This window comes from Hippocampus comes, unplaced genomic scaffold (assembly GCF_001891065.2).
Source record: "Hippocampus comes isolate QL1 unplaced genomic scaffold, H_comes_QL1_v1.1 scaffold41, whole genome shotgun sequence".
In the NCBI taxonomy this organism is placed as follows: domain Eukaryota; kingdom Metazoa; phylum Chordata; class Actinopteri; order Syngnathiformes; family Syngnathidae; genus Hippocampus; species Hippocampus comes.
This window is the reverse complement of record NW_017805153.1, coordinates 3,248,446-3,269,441: the sequence shown is the minus strand read 5'-3', so window position 1 is coordinate 3,269,441 and position 20,996 is coordinate 3,248,446. Positions and strand designations below refer to the sequence as shown.

The 20,996-nt window shown below is 43.0% G+C and overlaps 1 protein-coding gene across 3 annotated transcripts in view; it reads left to right on the top strand.

Moving 5' to 3' along the window:
* The window catches only part of emilin3b (elastin microfibril interfacer 3b), a 38,292-nt gene extending 20,980 nt beyond the window's left edge, over positions 1 to 17,312 (top strand). For 2 of the 3 annotated variants that reach the window (XM_019868421.1, XM_019868422.1), the window contains exons 3-7: positions 11,939 to 12,061; positions 12,987 to 13,306; positions 13,393 to 13,739; positions 13,814 to 14,161; positions 15,152 to 17,312. In XM_019868421.1, coding sequence (XP_019723980.1) covers positions 11,982 to 12,061; positions 12,987 to 13,306; positions 13,393 to 13,739; positions 13,814 to 14,161; positions 15,152 to 16,273 — 2,217 coding nt within the window. In that variant the 5' untranslated portion in view covers positions 11,939 to 11,981 and the 3' untranslated portion in view covers positions 16,274 to 17,312. Of the gene's footprint in view, positions 1 to 394; positions 1,176 to 11,938; positions 12,062 to 12,986; positions 13,307 to 13,392; positions 13,740 to 13,813; positions 14,162 to 15,151 lie in introns of those variants that run through there. The other variant, XM_019868420.1, reaches the window with a different exon arrangement.
* Positions 17,313 to 20,996: the final 3,684 nt, after the last annotated feature.

Below are 20,996 nucleotides of genomic sequence, written 5' to 3'. Positions count from 1 at the left end.
GGGGTGATGGGGTGGGGGGGGCGCTGGAATTCATTTCAATTCTTTTAAACAGGGAAAGAAAGAAAAAATATTTGAGATGGGTTGTGCGTTATGACCGTGGTCAAAGAATGAAATACACTCTTATCGCAATCCACATACCATTGAAATTCCTGTAGAGCAAATTTTATAAAGGCAACGAAGGAAACTTGGCATGAAGGACGTGAAAGTGCATTGGCATATGGGTGAGGGGAGGGCTGGATTGTTCATGAGAGAGCGAGTGACTGTGGTGAAGCGAGGAGGAGGTCCATTGTGTGTTGCTCGACAGCATCCATGCACATGGCAGCACCTACTGAGAGTAAAGAGTGATGTACAGCAACTGCTAGCCGATATAGACTAAAGCAAAGTGCGAGTAAATACCCAACTATGGAATAAAACAGAATGAACACCAATTCCTCCTCCTGTTTATGTGCTGCAGCCAGGCTGGATTTGGGGTGGGTTATGCAAATGAAGTCTATCTTTCTGCCTTCCCCCTTCAGACGCTGCTTTTTGCTCACACCCACACTCATTCATGCTTCGTGCTGTGTACAAGGAGGGCTGAACCTCGACAGCGGTTTCCCACACACACGCACACGTGTGTGCGTGTGTGTGTGTGTGTGTGTGTGTGTGTGTTTCTGGAGACACCCTCACTATCTCTCCTCTGCCCTCCTCCAACACACCTTTGTGCTGTTCTCTCCCCTCCCTCTTGAGCCTCAAAAGCCTCCTTCCTCCCCCCTCTGTTCAATGTGTGTGTATGGTGTGGTTAGTGTACAAGCTGAAGGCGACACAGGCGTGATGCTGCCGATGTGACATCTGTTTGGACTCCACGTCTGAATTAGACAGCGCAAGGTCTGAAGAACTTCAGCACACAACACCAAGGAGCCTACAAAGCTCTAACTCATCAGCCTTCATTTCTTTTCTGCGGCCAGTTTCCTTTTCCAGACTGTGGGATTAATAGGAAGGCAGGCTAAAACAATGAATGCCAAATTGCGCCAGGTGCTCGTGCCGGTCTGTCTCCTGGGAGTCTTAATCTTGGCGGTGGACAGCAAAGGAACTTTCTACGGAGGTCATGTCAACCCTTTTTATGGCTACAGATACAACATGTTCAAGACTGGACTCAACCCTCAGCACATCCCAAACAAGCCTATGACCAGACACAAGTAAGTGCTCTCCTTTTGACCTAGATGTCATTGTCATTCATCTTTACCCGAGATTACTCTATCCAGAGAGTTACTATTACCAAGTGGGGGGGCTGTCCCACTGTTGCACCCCTGAGAATCACCAGGTCACTTTGAGCATTCCTTTGCAGAAGTATGGTTTTAGTTATGACATCGGTTTTGTCATTGATCCTTGAATTGACGCTCTGTTTTGGCCTTTCTTTGTAGTTCACACCTAAAACCAGCTGTACTTGGGGAGCAATATATGATCAACAATGACAAAGAAAGACCATGTTTTGGGTCTTTTTGGCGCATAGCTGATGACAAGTGGACTGATTCCTTACTTGGTGCATGTGGGGGTGGGGCTGGGTGGCCGGAGGGACTCCATTAAATGGAATCTTTATGGTACAGCTGGGCACCCTCTGTCCGAAGGGAGTGCTGCAACTAACGGCCTATCAATAGAAATATCCAGAGATTGCAGATTACTGGCGTCCCAGCGTTAATTACCTTGTATTATTCAAATGAGATGAAGCAAGTTCTGTTTCCAATCAGAGAACAGGTCACATGTAGCAGCCTTATATTCCAGGCTGATGTGTTTTGGGCGGTTACAGTACAAAGCAGAAAGTAATATCACAACACTGTGACATGCTTGTCATTTGAGTGTCATGAATATTTGGCCTGCAGGGCTTTGTTTTTTCCCTCCCCTTCCTGTCTCTTTTGCTTGGCTTCCCAGACAATGGTTATGGCTTTGGACAGCTCCCCAGCTACCTGCTGCTTCACTCAAAATGCCTTAAAAAATACTGCCTTAGTCCTGCCATGTGCCATATCCAAATGGGACAACCCAGCAGCCCACACCCTGTAGTCAGCACCCGCTAATGGTCCAACATTCATCCATTCTTTTCTTTACAGGTTCATCCATACCTTTCAGAAAGGCTACATTTTAGTCATGCAATTTCAACTGCAGAAATATATCAAGAGAAATGTACTGGAGTGTCACAAAAAATGCTAAGGCGACTCGAGGGCTCGAAATACCACAGCATTATTCCATTGAATAAACAAACAGTTGGGTTTACACTTTTTAATGGCCAATTGCCATGATTATACTGCACTGCACTTGCCTCCTGACAAGCCCTTCTACGCACTAAAGCAACTCGCCAAATAGGTCGTGAACCAAAATGGATCAAAAGAACACAATGCTGGGAAAAGTGAATTTGGGACCACAAAATGAATTGTAAAATTAATTCAGTGATTCATTAATCCTTCGCCGCAACTAAAGTTGTCTCCTGTTGGCTATTAGTTAGCGTGCTAGTTAAAAGGCACTCAACGGTTTCAGCATGTGATGGACATGAACGGCTCACCATTACAGTGTTGTAAGCATGACTTTACCCCTACATTAGCCCATATTGTAAAATGAAAATCATGATTGAGTAGATCTTCCAAAAGGTTAAGCACGACAGTATGCTCCAAGTGTAATGTTTTGTAACAATACAACCTGAAATAACAATAATGCTATTAACTTTTATAAGCAGCTCATACTCATTCTCATACTCATTCTCTATAGCATTTCATTAATTTCCATCCATCGGCATACTATTTGAGGCAATACTTGATACCAAAACACTTGATTCCACTGGCTCATGGTTACTACAATTTGAAATAGTTATATAAGTACGAGTGTTCTCACATCATTATTATTATTATTATTATTATCATTGGTCTCTTCAGTCGCTTGTGGGGTGCCACAGAGGTCAATTCTCGGGCCAGTGCTCTTTTCCTTTTATATGTTTCCCCTGGTTGAATTTATCCATATAGGCACAGTGTTCACTATCACTGTATTGCCGATGACACTCAGCTACATCTTGAAGTGGACCTCTCATCCCTGTCAGTCACAACAACTGCTCTTTATGACTGTCTACAAAAGATGAAGGCATGGCTGACAGCAAACATCCTCCAGCTAACAGCGCCAAAATGGAAGTCATCCAAATTAGGATTCCACACCAAACTCAGGTTTCTCCCATCACATGTATCACTATTTCTGGCCACAACATTCCCCTCTCCCCCACACCCACAAATCTGGGAGTCAAGTTTGACGCTCACCTTTCCTTTGACACCCACATCCACCATCTGACTGAAGTTTCCATCTATCACCTCAAGAACATTGCCAGACCCCTTGCTTCCCTTTCTGAACCTGATGCCTTCATCTCCTCCAGGCTGGACTATTGTAAATCACTCCTCGTTGGGCTAATTAGCAGGATCCTCCAAAAATGGAAGCATCTTTTGACCCATCAGTGTCTCCATGGAAATGCACCCACATAACTTCATGAGCTTCTTAAAACCCAAGTACCTCCCCAGGAAGCCTCCAGTACTCCAGCACCCACTCCCTCCACTAGCCCAAGACTAAGCGTGCCACTACGGGAGACAGGGCCCTCAGTCAGTGGCTCCGTGGCTCTTGAACACACTCCCGGAGTCCCTTAGGGCACACTTTTCTTTATTTAATTGTTTACTAAAAGCTTATTTGCTTGTTAGCCTTTTTCAATTTTTCTTTATTTCTTCTCTTTTTTTAAAATTTTAACTAGTGTCTGCTGAAACCTTGTAATTCCTTAAAGTTTGTTGCTTAGTTTTAAGCATTTTTAAACTCAATAGCGAGATTTCCTTGAAATGTAAAGTACATGACAAATAAAATGTATTTTCTTATTATTATCACCTAATATTATATTTAATATTAATAAAGAATATTACTGAACTCTGATCACAATAGACCCCTTAATTGAGCCTGTATGAGCATGGCTTACATTTTTTACCTTGTACCTTCTCAAGCTTGTCACCACTGATTGGCAAATGAACCTGACTTTATAGTTTTATTGATCTATAGTAGTCAGTAATTGCTTGCAGTCAGGGTGATAATCCGCTACATGTACTTGCAAGTCTAACTATAGCCGTTATAAAAGAGGTGTTGACCCACCTTGACCATTGACGTAAGACCACCTCTAGAAATAAATCAGCCCTGCTGCTGCCATTGGAGGCGGTACAGTATTTTGAAATAACCCGCATATGCTAAATACGTATCAAAGTGTGCTCCAATGCGATTGTGTGTTCATGTACACTTACAGTATCAGGCATGTTTAATAGTGTTTGTGTGATCACTGATCACGGTCTTGAAATAGAAATACAACAACATGCATCAAGTCAAGTTCAACTTTATTGTCTGTTGTTCTATTTCTATTTCAAGACCGTGATCAGTCATCACACAAACAGTATTAAACATGCCTGATACTGTATAGTACTGACAGAAAGAGTGCAGCCAAAAAAAAGAAAAAAGAAAAAAAGCCTCCTGCGCATTTGTCATCATGACAACGTACCAGTGGACTGCTAATACACAACAGGTGGGACACTGTCCCCTGGCTGGGTTGAGGGTTGTATAGCTCAATTAGGATGCAAGCAGATGGCACATGCCATTACTGATCTGGTCAAAGATTTAGCCAAAGGTTTTTCAATGATGCATGGGGCAGAGACCGGAGGGGAATGGGGTGCGGGAGTGGTAAAGGCCACACAGGTGGTCAAGGTCAAGGGTTATCGGCTGTTGTTGTAAGTGTGTGTTGAGTGTCCAGTGCAGAGCCAGACCCCAACTTATGGGTCACAAAGGCTGGTTAGTAAAATTCCCTCTTCACCTCACAGCTATATTTCATCATATGTTCCGCTTTCATCGCCCTCTGCGTTGATAACATCTTCAGCATTTCAATGAGCTCTGCTGTTTATTTACAATTGATGATGGACATGCTGCCATGCCTGTATGCCAACAATACAATAGATTGCAGATTCATTAACTTCAGTTTGAAGTCACTGGGACAAGTAGGCTATTTTAAGCAGTAGAGTTGTGGGAAAGTTGCCCTTTCCTACTAATGGCACACATGTTTCCTTTAAATATGAAGCTCTGGATCATAGCTCAGCTTTGCATAAATAAACAAGGGCTAAAGTGCAGGTCCATGCGCTGCAGTGATGTGGCCAGGAAAGTTTTTGTTACCTTTGAACGGAGACGGGCTAATGTTTCCCCCTCCCTGCAGTTGTGAGGCTTAAGCTCCTTGCCTGCTTACTGTATCTTTGAATTTAGTCTACGACCGGCATGAAAGAGATGACCTTCATCTAACAGTCATTTATTTATCCGACACACCCGGAGGCTTATTTTACAAATGTATGTGGGAAAGAGCAGAAAAAGGCAACTTTGAAAATGTATGGCGCTGGTTCCATACTGAACTAATCATTCTGCCTACTGCATCCTTTGTGGAGTAATCACAACAACAAAGAATACATTACTTCTTACTACTACATCCTTGACAAGCTGGTTTAGGGTGTTGACGATTCTGAATAGCCATTACTGACGAGGGACCTACAACATAGCATTTCCAGTCTGCAGCAGTGACCTGCATGGAAGGACCCAAAGTGTTATTTTTTTCACAGTGGTCGATAATCGAGTGTTCGGAACGCACAGCGATTTGAAGTTTACTTTTTTGGGGAATGTGCAATCAATTAAAAATTCAAAAAGAGGTGAAACATGCATTGACTTGCCGAGCAGATGTGTCGGTTGTGAAATCTTCAGCTGCATCAAGTTTCCTTTCATTGCTTCATTTTACTAGCACTAAAACCAGTTGTGAGCAAATGAGAGATGGACTTTTTTTTTCACTTTCCAGAGGTGGATATTCCAACAGTTTCAGCAAAGCTCCTGAAGCCCAAACTATCAGATCAGCCACTGGCAGCGAGGGTGTGCGAGTGACCAGTGCGTTGCTGAGTGCATAGCCAAATTATTGACACCTCATCAGTCAAACATTCTGTCTCAGAGTAGTTGTTCTTCCTCAGGCGTGGCGGTTTCTTAAAAATCTAAACAGAGGTAGAGGCCAGCGAGGGATTTTCTTTTTCTTTTTTACAAATTATTTTACTAAAGTTCTACTGTTGTTATTTTTATTTTTGGAAAACTGTCACAGTTCAAAACGCAATTGCACACAGAATGGTTAATCTGAATACCATACATATCAGACATGTATGCAGTATAATTTTGTTTCACAGATCATGTTACTAACGTTCTACTCTCAATTTTAACAAATGTCATTCCAGAATTTTTTTTTTTTTAGCTAAATCTCTTCCCCTTTGAACACACATTTGCACACAGAATGATTAATCTGAGAACCACACATATCTGATATGTTATGTGAATAAGAAATTCAATTAAGGTCACAAACCAATTTTAAGGCATCCACCCATCCATTTTCCGATCCGCTTTATCCTTCCAAGGGTCGTGGGACATGCTGGAGCCTATCCCAGCCGTCTTCAGGCAGTAGGCGGGGGACACCCTGAACCGGTTGCCCGCCAATCGCAGAGCACATTGAGACGAACAACCATCCACGCTCACATGCACACCTAGGGACAATTTAGAGTGTTCAGTCAGCCTGCCATGCATGTTTTTGGAATGTGGGAGGAAACTGCAGTAGCCGGAGAAATGGACGGGAGCCCACTATCACTAAGCGCCAGTAGAATCATGTGATTACTTCCCACTAATGAGCGAATAAAAATAAGAATACAAAAAAAAAAGAAAAAAAATTGAATCGAAAGGAATCTCCAACTCTTCTTGGGAGAAGAATGGCTGGGGAGAAGGGAAGCCTGGGTTTCACGCTAATGCTGCTGCCCCCGCAACCTGACCTAAGTAAGCGAAAGAGAATGGATGGATGGATGGAAAGGAATGACTTCTTTTTTATACTGTTAAATTATTTTTGACATATACTGTGCAATGACAATTTTTTTTGTCACTAGTAGAAAAAAAAGCATAAAAAGTATACAGAGAACATTACTACACGTGTAAGGCAACGAGCAATGCTAAAATAAGTTGAAAAACCTTGACTGTACCATTATTTTGAGAAATTTATACAGAATTGATCATACAAACAAATCATACATACATTTTCTGAAGGATAGTTTAAGTCTACAAGTGCTATCTTGCTTTTTTCAGGACCAAATGAAGAATTGAAAGTATGGCATTGCGCCGGTTTTGGTTACAATCCCACATCCAACACAAAGCAGTAATCCTTATTAGCAAGTCCAATTTGTAACCTCTTTTCTTTCGGGAAACACTGAGAAGTATTCTTACTCTAAGAAGATTATGTGCTTTGCTAAATGCCTGAGGATAATAAAAAGAAAAAAATCAATGGTGTGTGGTATTCACGCATTACAGTGTTAAGTAATAGAAAGCACAAATCAAAAAAAACCTTTCGTGACTCCTGTCAAATGCAATAATGTAAATCAAGAACCACAAGAAAAAAAAGCAGAAAACATAGATGAGCAAGACAGCATTTCTATTGCAAGGCATACAAGGCCGACCCGCGGCCTTTACACCAGTTGCAAGTCAAAAAATGTAAGAAACCGAAGTGATTTCAAGTCAAATTAACCAACTGACTAAATGATCCTCAAGACTCAGTCAGCCCCTTAGTAATTGTCAAAGGATCCATGAAAGATGTGGTCATTTTTTTAATCCAGCCCACTCCTGTCATAAAGTGTCAAGGTTCGCTCATTGAGTCAAGATCCCTGCAGGTGAGGGTCGAGGAAATAATGAGGAAGGTGGGCGCTTTGGTGCCGACCTGTCAAAACACAAACTGAGAAAAGAAGCGGCTGAGAGAACAAGAGAAAAGACGACGAGAGAACAGACGAGAATTTCTCAAAGTTATCAAACGAGCAAAATCAGAAATACCGACAGAGGCAGGACAGTGTGCATGTGCCTCTAATTAAGACAAGATTGTCTGCAAATTTTTAAGAGGCAATACAGAAGAGTTATGTGAAAAGGGGGGCCTTTGGAAGGTTGTGTTGAGCTGTGCAAAGAGACCAGGTCCAGTAGCAATATTTGCCAAAAACACTGCACGTGAAAATTCAAGATAGGAATTCCTCTCTCCCCCTGGGAGACGCAGCAAGCCAGCTTACAAGTGTAATGCTAGACTGGAAATATTGACAGTGGGATGGAGCTCGTGGCGGAAAAAAAAAAAGTGACGAAGGACAATATTTTTGTGCGGACCTGCAGAGACGAGGGAAATGGAAAGCGTGTCTCTCCCTGCGTGGCAGAAGGATGTGAGGAGTGCTTTGTTGTTGATTGGAGTTGGAACGGGTATGGCGTGCTATGATTGGGAGGACACTTTCACTCACTTGAGAATGAGGTCAGATGGGTGGTTCCGATAGAATGTGCAACTCGTGTTCCACAGTTATGAAATGCACAGAAAGTCATATCTGTCTTGAAAGCTATGCTGTTGCTGTGAATGGGAAGACTTGCAGACGACAGTGGTGCTTTGAGTGACCCGATTTATGAGATACTTGAGATACAAACTGTCATTCGGTCAATTTTTTTGCTTTGAGGTGAGGAAAAAGATTTGAGATATGAGCACCGTATGGGAAATGAACGCAACTTAAGTGACTTCACAACAAGCAGGAGTTTGGCAAATAGTGAAGACTTCTTTAAATGGGCTACAAGCTGTTTATTGCAACTCCCATTTGAAGTTTACTGTCAAAATTAACATATAACAAAGAGAAACACATTTTTCCTTCAGTTAGCTTTATGCTAACACACAATGCGAAACATCACAGACAGTAAAATGAATGGCATCAATAGCGTTTGTGTTATTGCCTTGAGGCAAAGGCTTTTTGAGCTGGGTGCACAACACATATAGACCGACAATATAACAATACTTACAGGCATATATTCTTTATCCTCTATGAAAAACAACTCATATTTTTTGCAATTTGCTGAGTCACGGTGCTAAGAGAAAGGCAACTCGTTACGGCTGCCAAGCTCACCGTTGAGCTTTTCTTTTAGTTTCTCGTCTTTTTTTTTTTTTGCCTTGTTTATTTGTGGTTTTGAACTTCAGTGTATTGTGCTGGCTCAGCGCATTGGGTCCTGTGTCGGAATCAGTTTTTGGCACTCGGTGGTACAACGTCACCTGTCATGAGACACATTTGCTGTGAGCTAAGGAGGAGAAAAGTACTTGACCAAAATGTCTTTTATTTCTGTGAAATGATCCCAAACTTTGGACATTGTCTGCCTTTCAACTCTCTTTCTCCCTGGCTTGAGCTTATCGCTACATGAGTCTGCAGTAACACACAATGTGAAAAATAATCACTGCAAAATCCCAATACAAGTACAGTTAAAAAAATAAAATAAATCTGTGATGCAGGAAACCTGCAAAAAGTGTACCGTGATATAAGCGAGGGATGACCGATGATCTAATTTTACATGTGACTACTGGCTAAGTGAGAAGAGAAATATGATCCCAATAGACAGCATAGATCATTCCTAAACAGCAGCAGTTATTTTTAGAATATATTAGGTGGATTGACAGATTGGGCGGCATGGTGGGCAACGGCTTCACAGTGCAGAGTTGTAGGGTTCGATTACGGCTCCGGCCTTTCTATGTGGAGTTTGCATGTTCACTTCGTGCCTCCGTGGGCTTTCTCTGAGTACTCTGGTTTCCTCGCACATTCCAAAAATATGGATGGCAGGTTCATGGAACACTTTCAATTGTCCCGAGGTGTGAGTGTGAGCGGGAATGGTTGTCTGTCTGTGTGTGCCCTGCGATTGGCTGGCATCAAGTTCAGGGTGTACCTTGGTTACTGCCCAAAGGTGACTTGTAAGGACAAAAGGATTAGAAAATAGATGGATTGATGGAGTGATGGTTTGACAGCTTCTTTTTCCACCAGGGCTTTTTTTTCTTCTCATACTTATCACACTGTCAGACCCTGCCAATAAATTGAAAGGTCCATTGTGCCTTTGGTCTTGACACTTACCGGTTAATCATGTGTGGCCAGTCATTCTCATTTGTCACCAGTGATCACAAAGGCAAATGTCATATATACTCTGGAACGGCAGTCTTCCTTAAGCTATATTGGTTTTGAACTTGTGTGTGAAACTAGCACCCATAGGGAAATAGCTCTCCTCATATACAGTACATCTAATTTTAGATAACTCCAGATTAGAGAAGTCATCTATTCTTCTCCCTGTTGACTAAAGTGAACAAAACAAAGTTGCAGCCAGTTTGGGTACAGTGATTTGCTAGTTGAAGAGATAAAGCATGCGTGTGTGTGTGTGTGTGTGTGTGTGTGTGTGTGTGTGTGTGTGTGTGTGTGTGTGTGTGTGTGTGCGCGCGCGCTGAGATATAGAAATAAAATACTCTATTGCTGGGTTACACCTGTTTAAGATGTGCACATGCAACCAATAAAAGTAGGACGTCCTTCTTCCTGTCAAAGTCAGGTCAAGTCAAGTTTATTTGAATAGCCCTTAATCACAAACGAGTCTCAAAGGGGTTCAAAAACCCACAGTTGACAAAGATGAGAGACATCCTCTGATCTAAACCCCCAACCGGGCAAGGAAAAATTCAAAACCCCTTTTGGGAAAAGAAGAAGAAACCTTGAGAAGGGATCACAGATGAAGAGATCCCCTTCCAGGATGGCCAGGTTGTAAAGGCCGCAACATATAAGACACAACAATGAAATACCACCCACAGATGCAAAACACTTTGACAGAAGCATGAAAGCAGTCTTACAGTGAGACTTCACATTTGCACGTGCAGCGCCTGCTCCCAATCAGCCGTAAGCCCATAAAGGCTTTTTGTCAACCCTTAACGACACACAAACATACATCACAATGCTTTCCATATGGACTGTGAGGTGCTTATTATGTTGCTGTAAATCGACATGGACACCTAACCTATTTGTTTGGAATTTACATGGACAAACTATCATTTATTGTTCTCCTGGCCATCACCGTAAAATGGTTTTGATTGTGATCTTGCTCCAGAATACCCCGTCAAAAATCTGCGTCGCCTCAGTTAAGCCTCTCCCAGCGTTTTATTCGATATTCGAAAACATTTCAATTTTTTTTCTCAGTCCCCCGATGCATCACCGAAGCCGCCCCTTTAGCCCCGGGAGAGAAAAAAACAATTCTGGAGCCGTCCCTGTCCCTTGGCGCTTACCTGGCTTGCCTGCCCTTTTTGTGGCTTCACCGATTGCAACTTCTTTTACCACGCTCGACCTGGCAGCAGGTTGCATGGCTCATTGTGACATCTGCACATGAGATGATGGGGTGCACACACAAACACTGTCAACACAGTTAGCGGTTAGCAGGGAAAAGTTTCTCACAGATTGTAAAAGGCCCTTCTGCCTGTTCACCCTCTTAACCTGTTAACTCAGAACATATTGGGCCAGCACAGCCCCCGTGTTCGTCACTGCTCCTTTAAAAACACGGCCTTCTCCGTAACAGCTGCAGAGCAATATTAAGGGCCGCATGTGTTGCTAAATACTCCCTGCTGAATGAGAGAAACTGTTCACATGAGAGTCTGAAGAGTGCAGAAAATCATTTCCTGTGCTGCACGGTGGAACATTCTGGTGTTGGAGTCGCTCTTCTGGCAAGGACGAGGGAAGGAGAGAGGATTTAGGTCCAACATGATGCAAAAACTATTTTACGGGTAATGACTGTAATCTCAGCATTCTTAAGAGCTGAACTGTGTTCCTGTTTTCTGTCTTGCATACACAGAGCAGCATGATGGCATGTCCACTGTTGTTTCTTTTGAAGAACAGATGGAAACGACAATATTGAAAAATTATTATGAACTCATGAAGATTTCATTTTGGATGACAAATGCATCAGGAAGACATGTCCTCATCACATGCAGCTGGATAAGCAGAGGCCTTTGGATGAATCGTCTTATACAATATTAAATTCAAATTTCCCTTTCCTCTACTTGCAGAAATCACTGTGCCTACGTGGTCCAGAGGAACATCACATGCACGATGCAGGATGGAGTAGCGACATACGTGAAGGCTGAGTACACAACCAAGTGTATCTGGGGACAGAAGTGCCCTGTTATCATGTACGCCTACACTCAAATGTATAAAAAAAAAAAAAAGGAAAAATGTGCCGGTAACATGACATCAATTACCTCACATGTAAGAGCGAGAAGAAAAAAAACTGCATCAAGGCTGCCCTCTGGTGTTAAAAAAACATTCTTTCACACAGAGCAGATGAATGGAAATTGAAAATAAAAATGTTTTACATATATATATATATATATATACACACACACACACACACACACACACACGCGCGCACATACGCGCACACACGTCCTGTATACTGAATCATCTGATTAGGTCCACTGCTTACTTACTTGCTTGTTCTACAGGCGGGCATTGAATAAATCAGAGGGAAAAGCGGTGTCTGACACTGTATGCATGTCGTGAGTTAGTCTGATTTGTCCAAAAGGGCCCATTTGTAATAACATTCTGTCCCTCACAAGGGAAATTAAAGAAGAGGGTTTTTCCTCCATAAAAGATGACTCAGATCAGTGTGTGTGTGTGTGTGTGTGTGTGTGTGTGTGTGTGTGTGTGTGTGTGTGTGTGTGTGTGTGTGTGTGTGTGTGTGTGCGTGTGTATGTGTGTGTGTGCGCGCGCGTGATGAGACAAAGATGATTCCAAATCAAACAATTCAAAAGAAATCCAATTTTAACAAAAGGTAACACTAGCATGCAATAATGACCCTGGTTCAGTCTCCCAGTCCTAAAACCACATCATTTACATTACACTTCAGACTAATCTCCTAATCTCCCCCTAATCCCTGTTTAATCCCACAGACAATGACTACATCCCCTTATCTTTGCCATGCCCCTCTCGTCTTTCTGTCCTCTCCCCTGACTCATCTGTAATAATGAGTTCAAACAAAGACTGAATTAGCGGTTTGAAACAACATGACAACATAAATAATGCCTGATGGTGAACAAGCTCATTTATCCCTTTCAGGTACAGGTCATTCCACAAGCCAACCTACAAAGTGGGTTATAAAACGGTGACTGAGCTGGAGTGGAGATGCTGCCCCGGCTACTCTGGAGACAATTGCTATGACGGACCCACCTCACTGCCTGACATGGTACCTCCTCTCAAAGCAGCAGCTTTGCCCCATCGCCCCGGGATAATGGGTGTTCCCCATGGCCCGAGAGTCCCCGTTGACCAGAAGCCCGGGGGAGCACAGCTGGAGCCGAGCAAACCCGACCCCAGCCTACATGATCACAGACCAATACCCAGTGGACGGCTGCCTGTGGACAATGGAAAAACAAATACTGGTGAGAATGAATAGGAAGTCAATAACGTCAATGCTTTTGCATCAGACCAAGTCTCTTGTATTGTCCTTCAATCAATGGAAAAACAGGCAACAATTTTGGGATTTCCGGCGTGAGCGGCGAACGTTTGGACCGTATGGAGGATGACCTACGCCGCCTCAGTCTGGGCTTCAACTCACTCAACGGGATGGTGGCTGGCCTGGAAGAGCGACTGCGCACATCGCTTCGGGAAGACACCAACAAGATCCTGGTATCGCTGCTTCCCAGCACACCGCGCGGGCCTGACTCAGCTGTAGGATTTGGGGTCATCCCAATAGGGACTCCTGGTGTACTGCGAGGGGAAGAAAGCTTCAACAGATTTGGAGATCTTGCGGGGAGAGTGACAGAAGTCAAGGATGAGCTGCGAGCCAAGACTCACATGTTAGAGGAGATCCAGGTTTGTGCCACATGTTAAACAGTTCGACGTGACGATGGCTTTTCCCTACCTGATTGAAACGTATCCCTCTTTAGGGAATGGTTTTAGGCCATGACGGGCAGCTCAAGAGACTGCTGGAAGGAGCAAGAGGAAGGCCCTTCCCTGGCTACAGTTCAGCTCATCTGGACACCATCCTCGAGGCTAAACTGGCCGGGATCCAGGCTGAGATCCTGGATGGATTTGAACAGCGACTCTCTCGTCTGGAGAACCAGTGTGAGGAGAAGATAGGGGCTGTGCAGAGACAGTGTCACAGGGAACACATGGATGGTCGAGAACAGATGCAACAGTCCCTTGATGGAAGAGAAACTGGACTGAGGGCGGAGTTGGGCTCGTTGCAGGCTCAGATCCAAGGCCTAACGCTCACAGAGAGCTGCTGTGAACAGGTATTGAAAAAGGAAAAGTCACATCCAAAGTAAATGTTTGACAGTCCTTCATTTTTTTTTTCTTTTTTTTTTTTTATGCGGATCCCCAGACACCTCAATGGGTTACTTCTAATAAATTAAGAATTTACACATTTGTTTGCTTGACAAAAAGATTTTGTTTTAAAATGATCATATGCAATTGTTTTATATATTTGTTAGGGACCCTGTAAAGTGAATTTGGAGATTTTTTTTTTTACACTTTGTGCATTGCATTAATGATTCCGTTTCAAGAAAGAACAATGTTGTGTAATGAATTGTAGCGATATAGCGGTAAACTGCACTGCACCGTTTTGGTTTTCTTCATTATTTTGGGCATGGCGCTAGGGTGTCGTGTATATTTCCCCTCATCCTCACTAAATAAGAACTTGAGCACTGTCGTTCAGTGGATCAGTGGTTAACCAGTGACTGCAAGTTGCTTAATTGTTACTACTAGGCCAAAGCCTGTTAGCTCATGAGTGAGCTGATGACTAGACCCTCTTGTCGTGGCGTGGAAAGCCCCCGTGATGACTCAGCCGGATATATTCCAGCCGCCGGTGATTCTCAGTGGATATATTCTTGCATTTGAAACATGTAGTGATGTGTAGTAGCATGACAGACCATCCATTTTTCTGCACATTGCAGTTTAACATTTGAGAGCAGAGGCTTGATATTTTTTATGATTTGAAACATTCATATACTTGAGGATTTTTCAAATTCGGCAGGGTTCTTGACAACACTCTTCTCTGTAGTGTGCCAAATTTAAAAGACATTTATTTTCACTTTACAGGGACTTGAGTCAAGTCAATATTGTCAATGCTTCCATTACAAGGCATTTGAACCATATTGTCACCGAACCCAAAACCGAGAAAAATGAGCTGCTTTATGAATAAAATGATAGCCTTATCAAGAACTACCGCAGATCGAAAATGTACAGATTTTTCACTTGATCTGAACAGTTTTTGATCATTTCAGGTGAACAGCCTCTCTCAGCGTGTGCTGCTACTGGAGGAGTCTGTTAAAGGTCTCACAGAATCACAGCGACAGCTTCAATCAACACTCAGTGAGCAGAGCATCCATATAGAGACGCTGATCGAGACCCGCTTGGTGGACCTGGAAGACCGACTAAATTTGACAGAAGGTGGAGCGGATGGGATGTCGGGGTTCCCCGGTGGCCTCGATGGATTCAAGAACATGCTGGAGGACAAGTTGAAGGCCCTGGAGGAGAGGCTGTTTGTGGCTGTAGAGGAGCTGAGCAACGCCACTGCACCAGCAAGCTTGGAGGGCCAGGCGGTGCCGCCACTGGAAACAGATATCGAGTCCGTGAGGAGAACATTAGATGGCAATCTGGATGGCATCGAAAAACGCCTCGTAGACCTGGAGCTCCTCTGCACCTCCTCCTGTTCATCTTCCACTCCTCCAGCAGGGGGTGTCAGAGTCAGTGAAGTGGAGGGGGTGTGTGAGGACATGGAGAATAAGATGACAGATCGTCTGGACTCTCATTCAGTCCAGCTGGAGAGTCTGAATAGCACACTGAAGAACCTGCTCTTGCGGATCGCTCAAGAAGAGGCAGGCGACTCCGTCTATGGCGAGATCACCCTGCTGAAGGTCAATATCAACTCTGTGAACCGCACTCTCAAGGGTTTGAAGGACTCTATTAGTTTTATTGCGAGTGAAGTGGGCCATGCCAACTCCACATGGGAACAGCGGGAACAGCAGCTAGTCAGTCAGGTGCAAGGAATTACCAAACTCGTCGGCCACCAAGCGTCTCTCCTGGGGGCCGGGGAGAGGCGTCTGGCCCAGCTGAAGGGAGAACTCGTGGCCTTGAAGAGACAACTCACCGGGGGGCTTCAAGGCTGCTGGAGCAAGGAAAAACAAGTTCAGGAGGAGGTAAAGGACGTTGACAGCAGGTTGAGCCAGGTGGAGGGCCAGTGCAAGAGCTTGGGGGAGCTGGCAGAGCAGCTGGAGAGGATCAGGGCAGAACTTGAGAGACACTCGGACTCCTACCTGGCGCAGGCAAACGGCACCCTCGCCGTCCATTCAGAGCAGCATGCTGAGCTGAAAGGGGAAGTCATAGACAATGTGCCAAAGGAATGAGTAAGCCCAAAAGTAGACCAGTAGCATCTGAGCCTAAACAGCAGGAAAAAATAGAGGCTCAAATGATGTTTTCTCCTTCCCCCCACTTTGACCTTCCCTCTCCTCTGCACACATGCAAATTAATTGGAGGGGTGAAAGCCATTTTCCATCAGCCCGCCACCACAGTGCCTCCAGATGACCTGCTTATGAGGAGAAGTACACATACACATTTCAAAGACACACCTATGGCTGTGGAGCTGGACCATGTTTTAAACTAGGAGGCATTTTCGCCACCACGTTTCTCATCTTTTTAACTTATATGAAGTTGTTAAACATATTGCTATGACATTGTATTCGAAGTCAAGTGTGAAAATGCTAAAGAAAATGAACAACCTGGAACTAAGACGTTGCTACGGGTTTCTCTTGACAAGCACATTCAATACCTTTTGTGGGGTTGTGTGGTTTTGATATCAATGTGGTGCTATTTACATGTTCAGAAACATTTGATTGTACACAAGTTAAAAATAGGACTTTTTCCACTGGCAGTTGTATGAATTTGTTTTGATTGCTGCAGGTTTTAATGTACTATAAATATGGGAGACAACACATTATTGTCTGATAAATAAAATCCCAAACTCCCTAGTGTTGTGCATTGAAAGAACGTTGGGGCGTGTAAGTCTTATTGTCTGATAAATGAGGGTAATAACATCCAGCAAAAAGTGAGCCTCAGTTACACTCCTTAATTAATTACAATTTTATTTATCCCTGAGGCCAATACGTATACAGCAGAGCAGCTATTGAGTTTATATTAGATTTAAGCTTTTATTATGGGGTGTTTTGCCATGTTTTATTTTGTTTTCATTGTGGAGCAATATTAATGCCAAATAGACTTGCACTATCTATTCAGATGTAAGTCAACAGGGTATTGATTAAGTGTGATTGACTGCCGTCCAAGGATGGCCTCGGCCTGTCACCCATGTCACCCGGGATGGGCCTCACCTTGACCAGAATCCTGATGAGGACAAGCGGTAAAACTGGTTAAAAAAACGAACAAAAAAACCCAACAACAACTGAGGTATGGATCAGTACTTACTGATGTATTTGTTTATATCACACAATATATACCACTGGAGATACAAGTGCCCCAACAAAATTCGTTCCGCTGATATTTTTGCTTTGACTTTTGAGCACAAACTTGAGACATAAGCAATGTATGGTGATAGTGAACTCAAATCAATTCACAATAAGCAGCCTTTGTCAAATAGTGAGCATTTATCTAAAAACATCAAAACAAGAGAGGGGATTCAGGTTACGTCATTGAGTTGACATTTGCTGTCAAACAAAACGTAAAAAAAAAATTCTACGTTACATATTTGAAACTACCAAACAACCGCCTAAAAAAGGCCCCACAAGCTTAATGCTAACATAAATAGAAAACACCTTTTACTTGCTAATGATTAGCATCCAGGAGGTAGGGTTAGAACCCTTCAGCAAAGCACATTTGAAGACAAATGATGCTGCAACACATGTAGACAGACAATATCAGAGTACTCATGGGCATATATTCTTTATCCTCTGAGAATATAAGACTAATATTACATCTTATTGAGCCACTGAAAATATTGAGTAAGGCTGTGTCCGAATGTTCACCCTTATTCCCTAACCCCCTCATTCACGATGTAATCCGCACCATATACAGTATAGCACTATATAGTGGTTCCCCCATTCTGTTTGGCTATTTGGACAGCCAGCTCACGTTCTTCTTGTCGCATAGTATCTGACAACCGTACCAGTCATGACACACACATTAAGATCTCAGACTATTTATTGTGAATAAAAAAAAAAAAATATATATATATATATATAGATATTTAAAACTGTATTTTGTTTCTTTTGATGTACATACAGTATTTTCAGTTCAATTAAATGAATTATTTCTGTGGCGTGTAGTCACCGTATCACCTTGATATTCGTGCTTGCACCATGTTGTTTTCGAACTCGCAAATCATTGTGATCTATATTAACTTGCGGATTGACCATCAATACTCACTACTTTTAGAAGTACATTGTGAGTAATTTTGAGTGCACTTCATTTGTTCTTTCTGGACATTCGGACTGCCCTACAAAATGGCGTAACCCTTTACTAGTACACTATAAAGGGAAACATGTGCACATTCGGACACAGCCAATGTGAATACAGATAAAGAAGACACACTCTCTTCTTTGTTTGTCTATATGACAGGATTTTACCCTCCTGATGGCTGGTGGCCAAGGCGAGCACGCCCGAATGATTTGAATTGAAGCGTCAGCTCATCATTTTATTTAATTATGTCATTGCTCTATGTTTTTATAGATTGCAATATTATAGTGTTACTTCCCTTAAAACATTAGAAAAAAAAAAGTTTGTTGAGGAGGCTGGAACCGATTAATGGTATTTCTTTTCATTTCAGTGAGGAAAGATGATTTGTGACACAGATGTTTTTTGAGTTAAGGGCATGGTTACAGAAGAAATGTCATTCGTACCTCAAGGCACCATTGTACTGTATTTTTAAACATTTGTGTTTGTTTATTACAGTACTGAAGCATTCAGAACACCTGACTTTGGGACCTTTATGTGAAGATTTTGCATGTTGTTCTCTCAAGGTACTCTGGCTTCCACTCACCAAACAAAAACATGACGGTCAATTTCCAGGCAGTTCCATCCATGACCCAGGCAAAGAGACAAGATCTGCATCTGATCTGGCTGCTGCCCACTACTCATCGAAAAGTGAAACAACTAATAAAATCTCACTGAAATAGGACTAAGGAGCTATAACCGGGATAAAAGTACTACCAATAGTGCTTGAAAAAAAAAATATTCTGAACTAGTATGAAGTTGGGTGACACGGTAGATAGACTGGTGAGCATATCCGCCTCATCGTGCAGAGGTTGAGGGTTCGAATCCAGGCTCCGGCTTTCCTGTGTGGAATTTGCATATTCTCTCGTGCCTGCGTGGGTTTTTATTTGGGTATTCCACTTTCCTCCCACATTCCAAAAACATGCATGGCAGGTTAATGGAACAATCTAATTTGTCCCTAGGTTTGATTGTGAGCGTGAATGTTTGTTTGTCTATGTGCGCCCTGCGAGTGGCTGGCAACCAGTTCAGGGGGTACCTCGCCTGCTGCCCGAAGACAACTGGGAGAGGCTCCAGCACGCTCGCGACACTCACGAGGATAAGCAGTGTGAATAATGGATGGAATATTGCACAATGCAAAATTCAATTTAAGTTGTTAGGGGATATATATTTTTAAAATCTATGTGTGTTCTATGTTGGTTATAGGAGTGCGTGCATGCTAGAACTTTGTCAGAGCACATTTGCTTCCACCCTTCATTGCAAAAATGCTCCAAACAAGTCGGATTCTGACATCTCCTGTGCAGAGTCCTTTTCAGGTCACATCTTCATCTCAGCTCTGGTTGGGCCAATCGTAAACTTCAATGCATGAATTCTTGTTGATTTGGACACTTGAGTCATCACAAAAGGTGAAAAATATTTCGTTATTTTATTTCACCTTTATTTATCCAGGTAGGCTAAGACAAACAAGAAAAGCAATGCTGACCTGGCTGCAGACAGCAGAGCAAAACAAAGAGAGAGAGAGAGAGAGAGAGAGAGAGAGAGAGAGAGAAAGAAAGAGAGAGAGAGCGAGAGAGAGAGAGAGAGAGAGAGAATACTTGGTCCAGTGATGTGCGTGAGGTTCAGTGAGGCACTACTCTGCTGGAATAAGATATAAAAAATATGAACTAAAATATAAGATAAGTCAATATTTTACAGTTCACATAAGGTCAATATTGAATTTTTGTACGTTTCAATCAATTCTGTGCTGTTCAACATTGTGAAGAAATACCAAAGAATATTTAATCTACGGTTACGTTTATTTTTGTTGGATTATTGCTGCTTTTTGTTCAGATCTAAAAAGCATGTGGTCTTGTTTTGAAAGCCCCGATTATAAAATGACCCAGTTTCACGGTATCATAACTGCATTTCTGTCATGTTTCAAACAAACCAAACCAAATGTCTCAAAACCGGTCAAGAATTTGATGAGTTATGATGAATTTATTGGAGGCAAAAACAGCTCCAGCGTGCACTTTGAGTCACTTTTCTGGCCGAAAGAGTGATCACATTTTTCACACGCAGTGATCACTCAGAAGTCCAAAATGGCGCCCGAGTAGGCAGTCGTCGGCAAGTGCTCTCATGAGGCTTGCTTTTTTTTTTTGTTTTTGTGTTTTGTTTTGTCACTTTGTGTTTGTTGTTGTGTCGTGTGGACCGGATGTGGATTGTTTTTCAGCATTTTTTTGGCCACGACATTCATCAAGGAGGAAACCTGGTGCTTGGTGGTTGCGCCTTCTCGGCAGCATGGGTATACCAGCACTGTTTTTGATTGGGAGGAATGTCTGTGCCATTTGACTGTCATTGCAGGACAGCTGTGGGGTGCTTGAGTTTTTTTGCGCCTGTAATTGACAGCGTTTTACACAGCCCCGCTTTGTTCAGCGGAGAGATCGGTGCTTTTGGACGGTCTGCGGCTGGATGGATGCAAGGCTTGAGGAGCCAACGATGAGAAGAAAGGAGCATCCGCGCAGAGTGCGGATGCCAGTGTTGTGTCCAAGGACCAGCAACCCGAGGCCAAGGCCAAGGCCAAGGACTTGCCTCCGAGGCCAAGGCCAAGGCCAAGGACTTGAAAAATTTTCCGAGGCCAAGGCCAAGGACCAA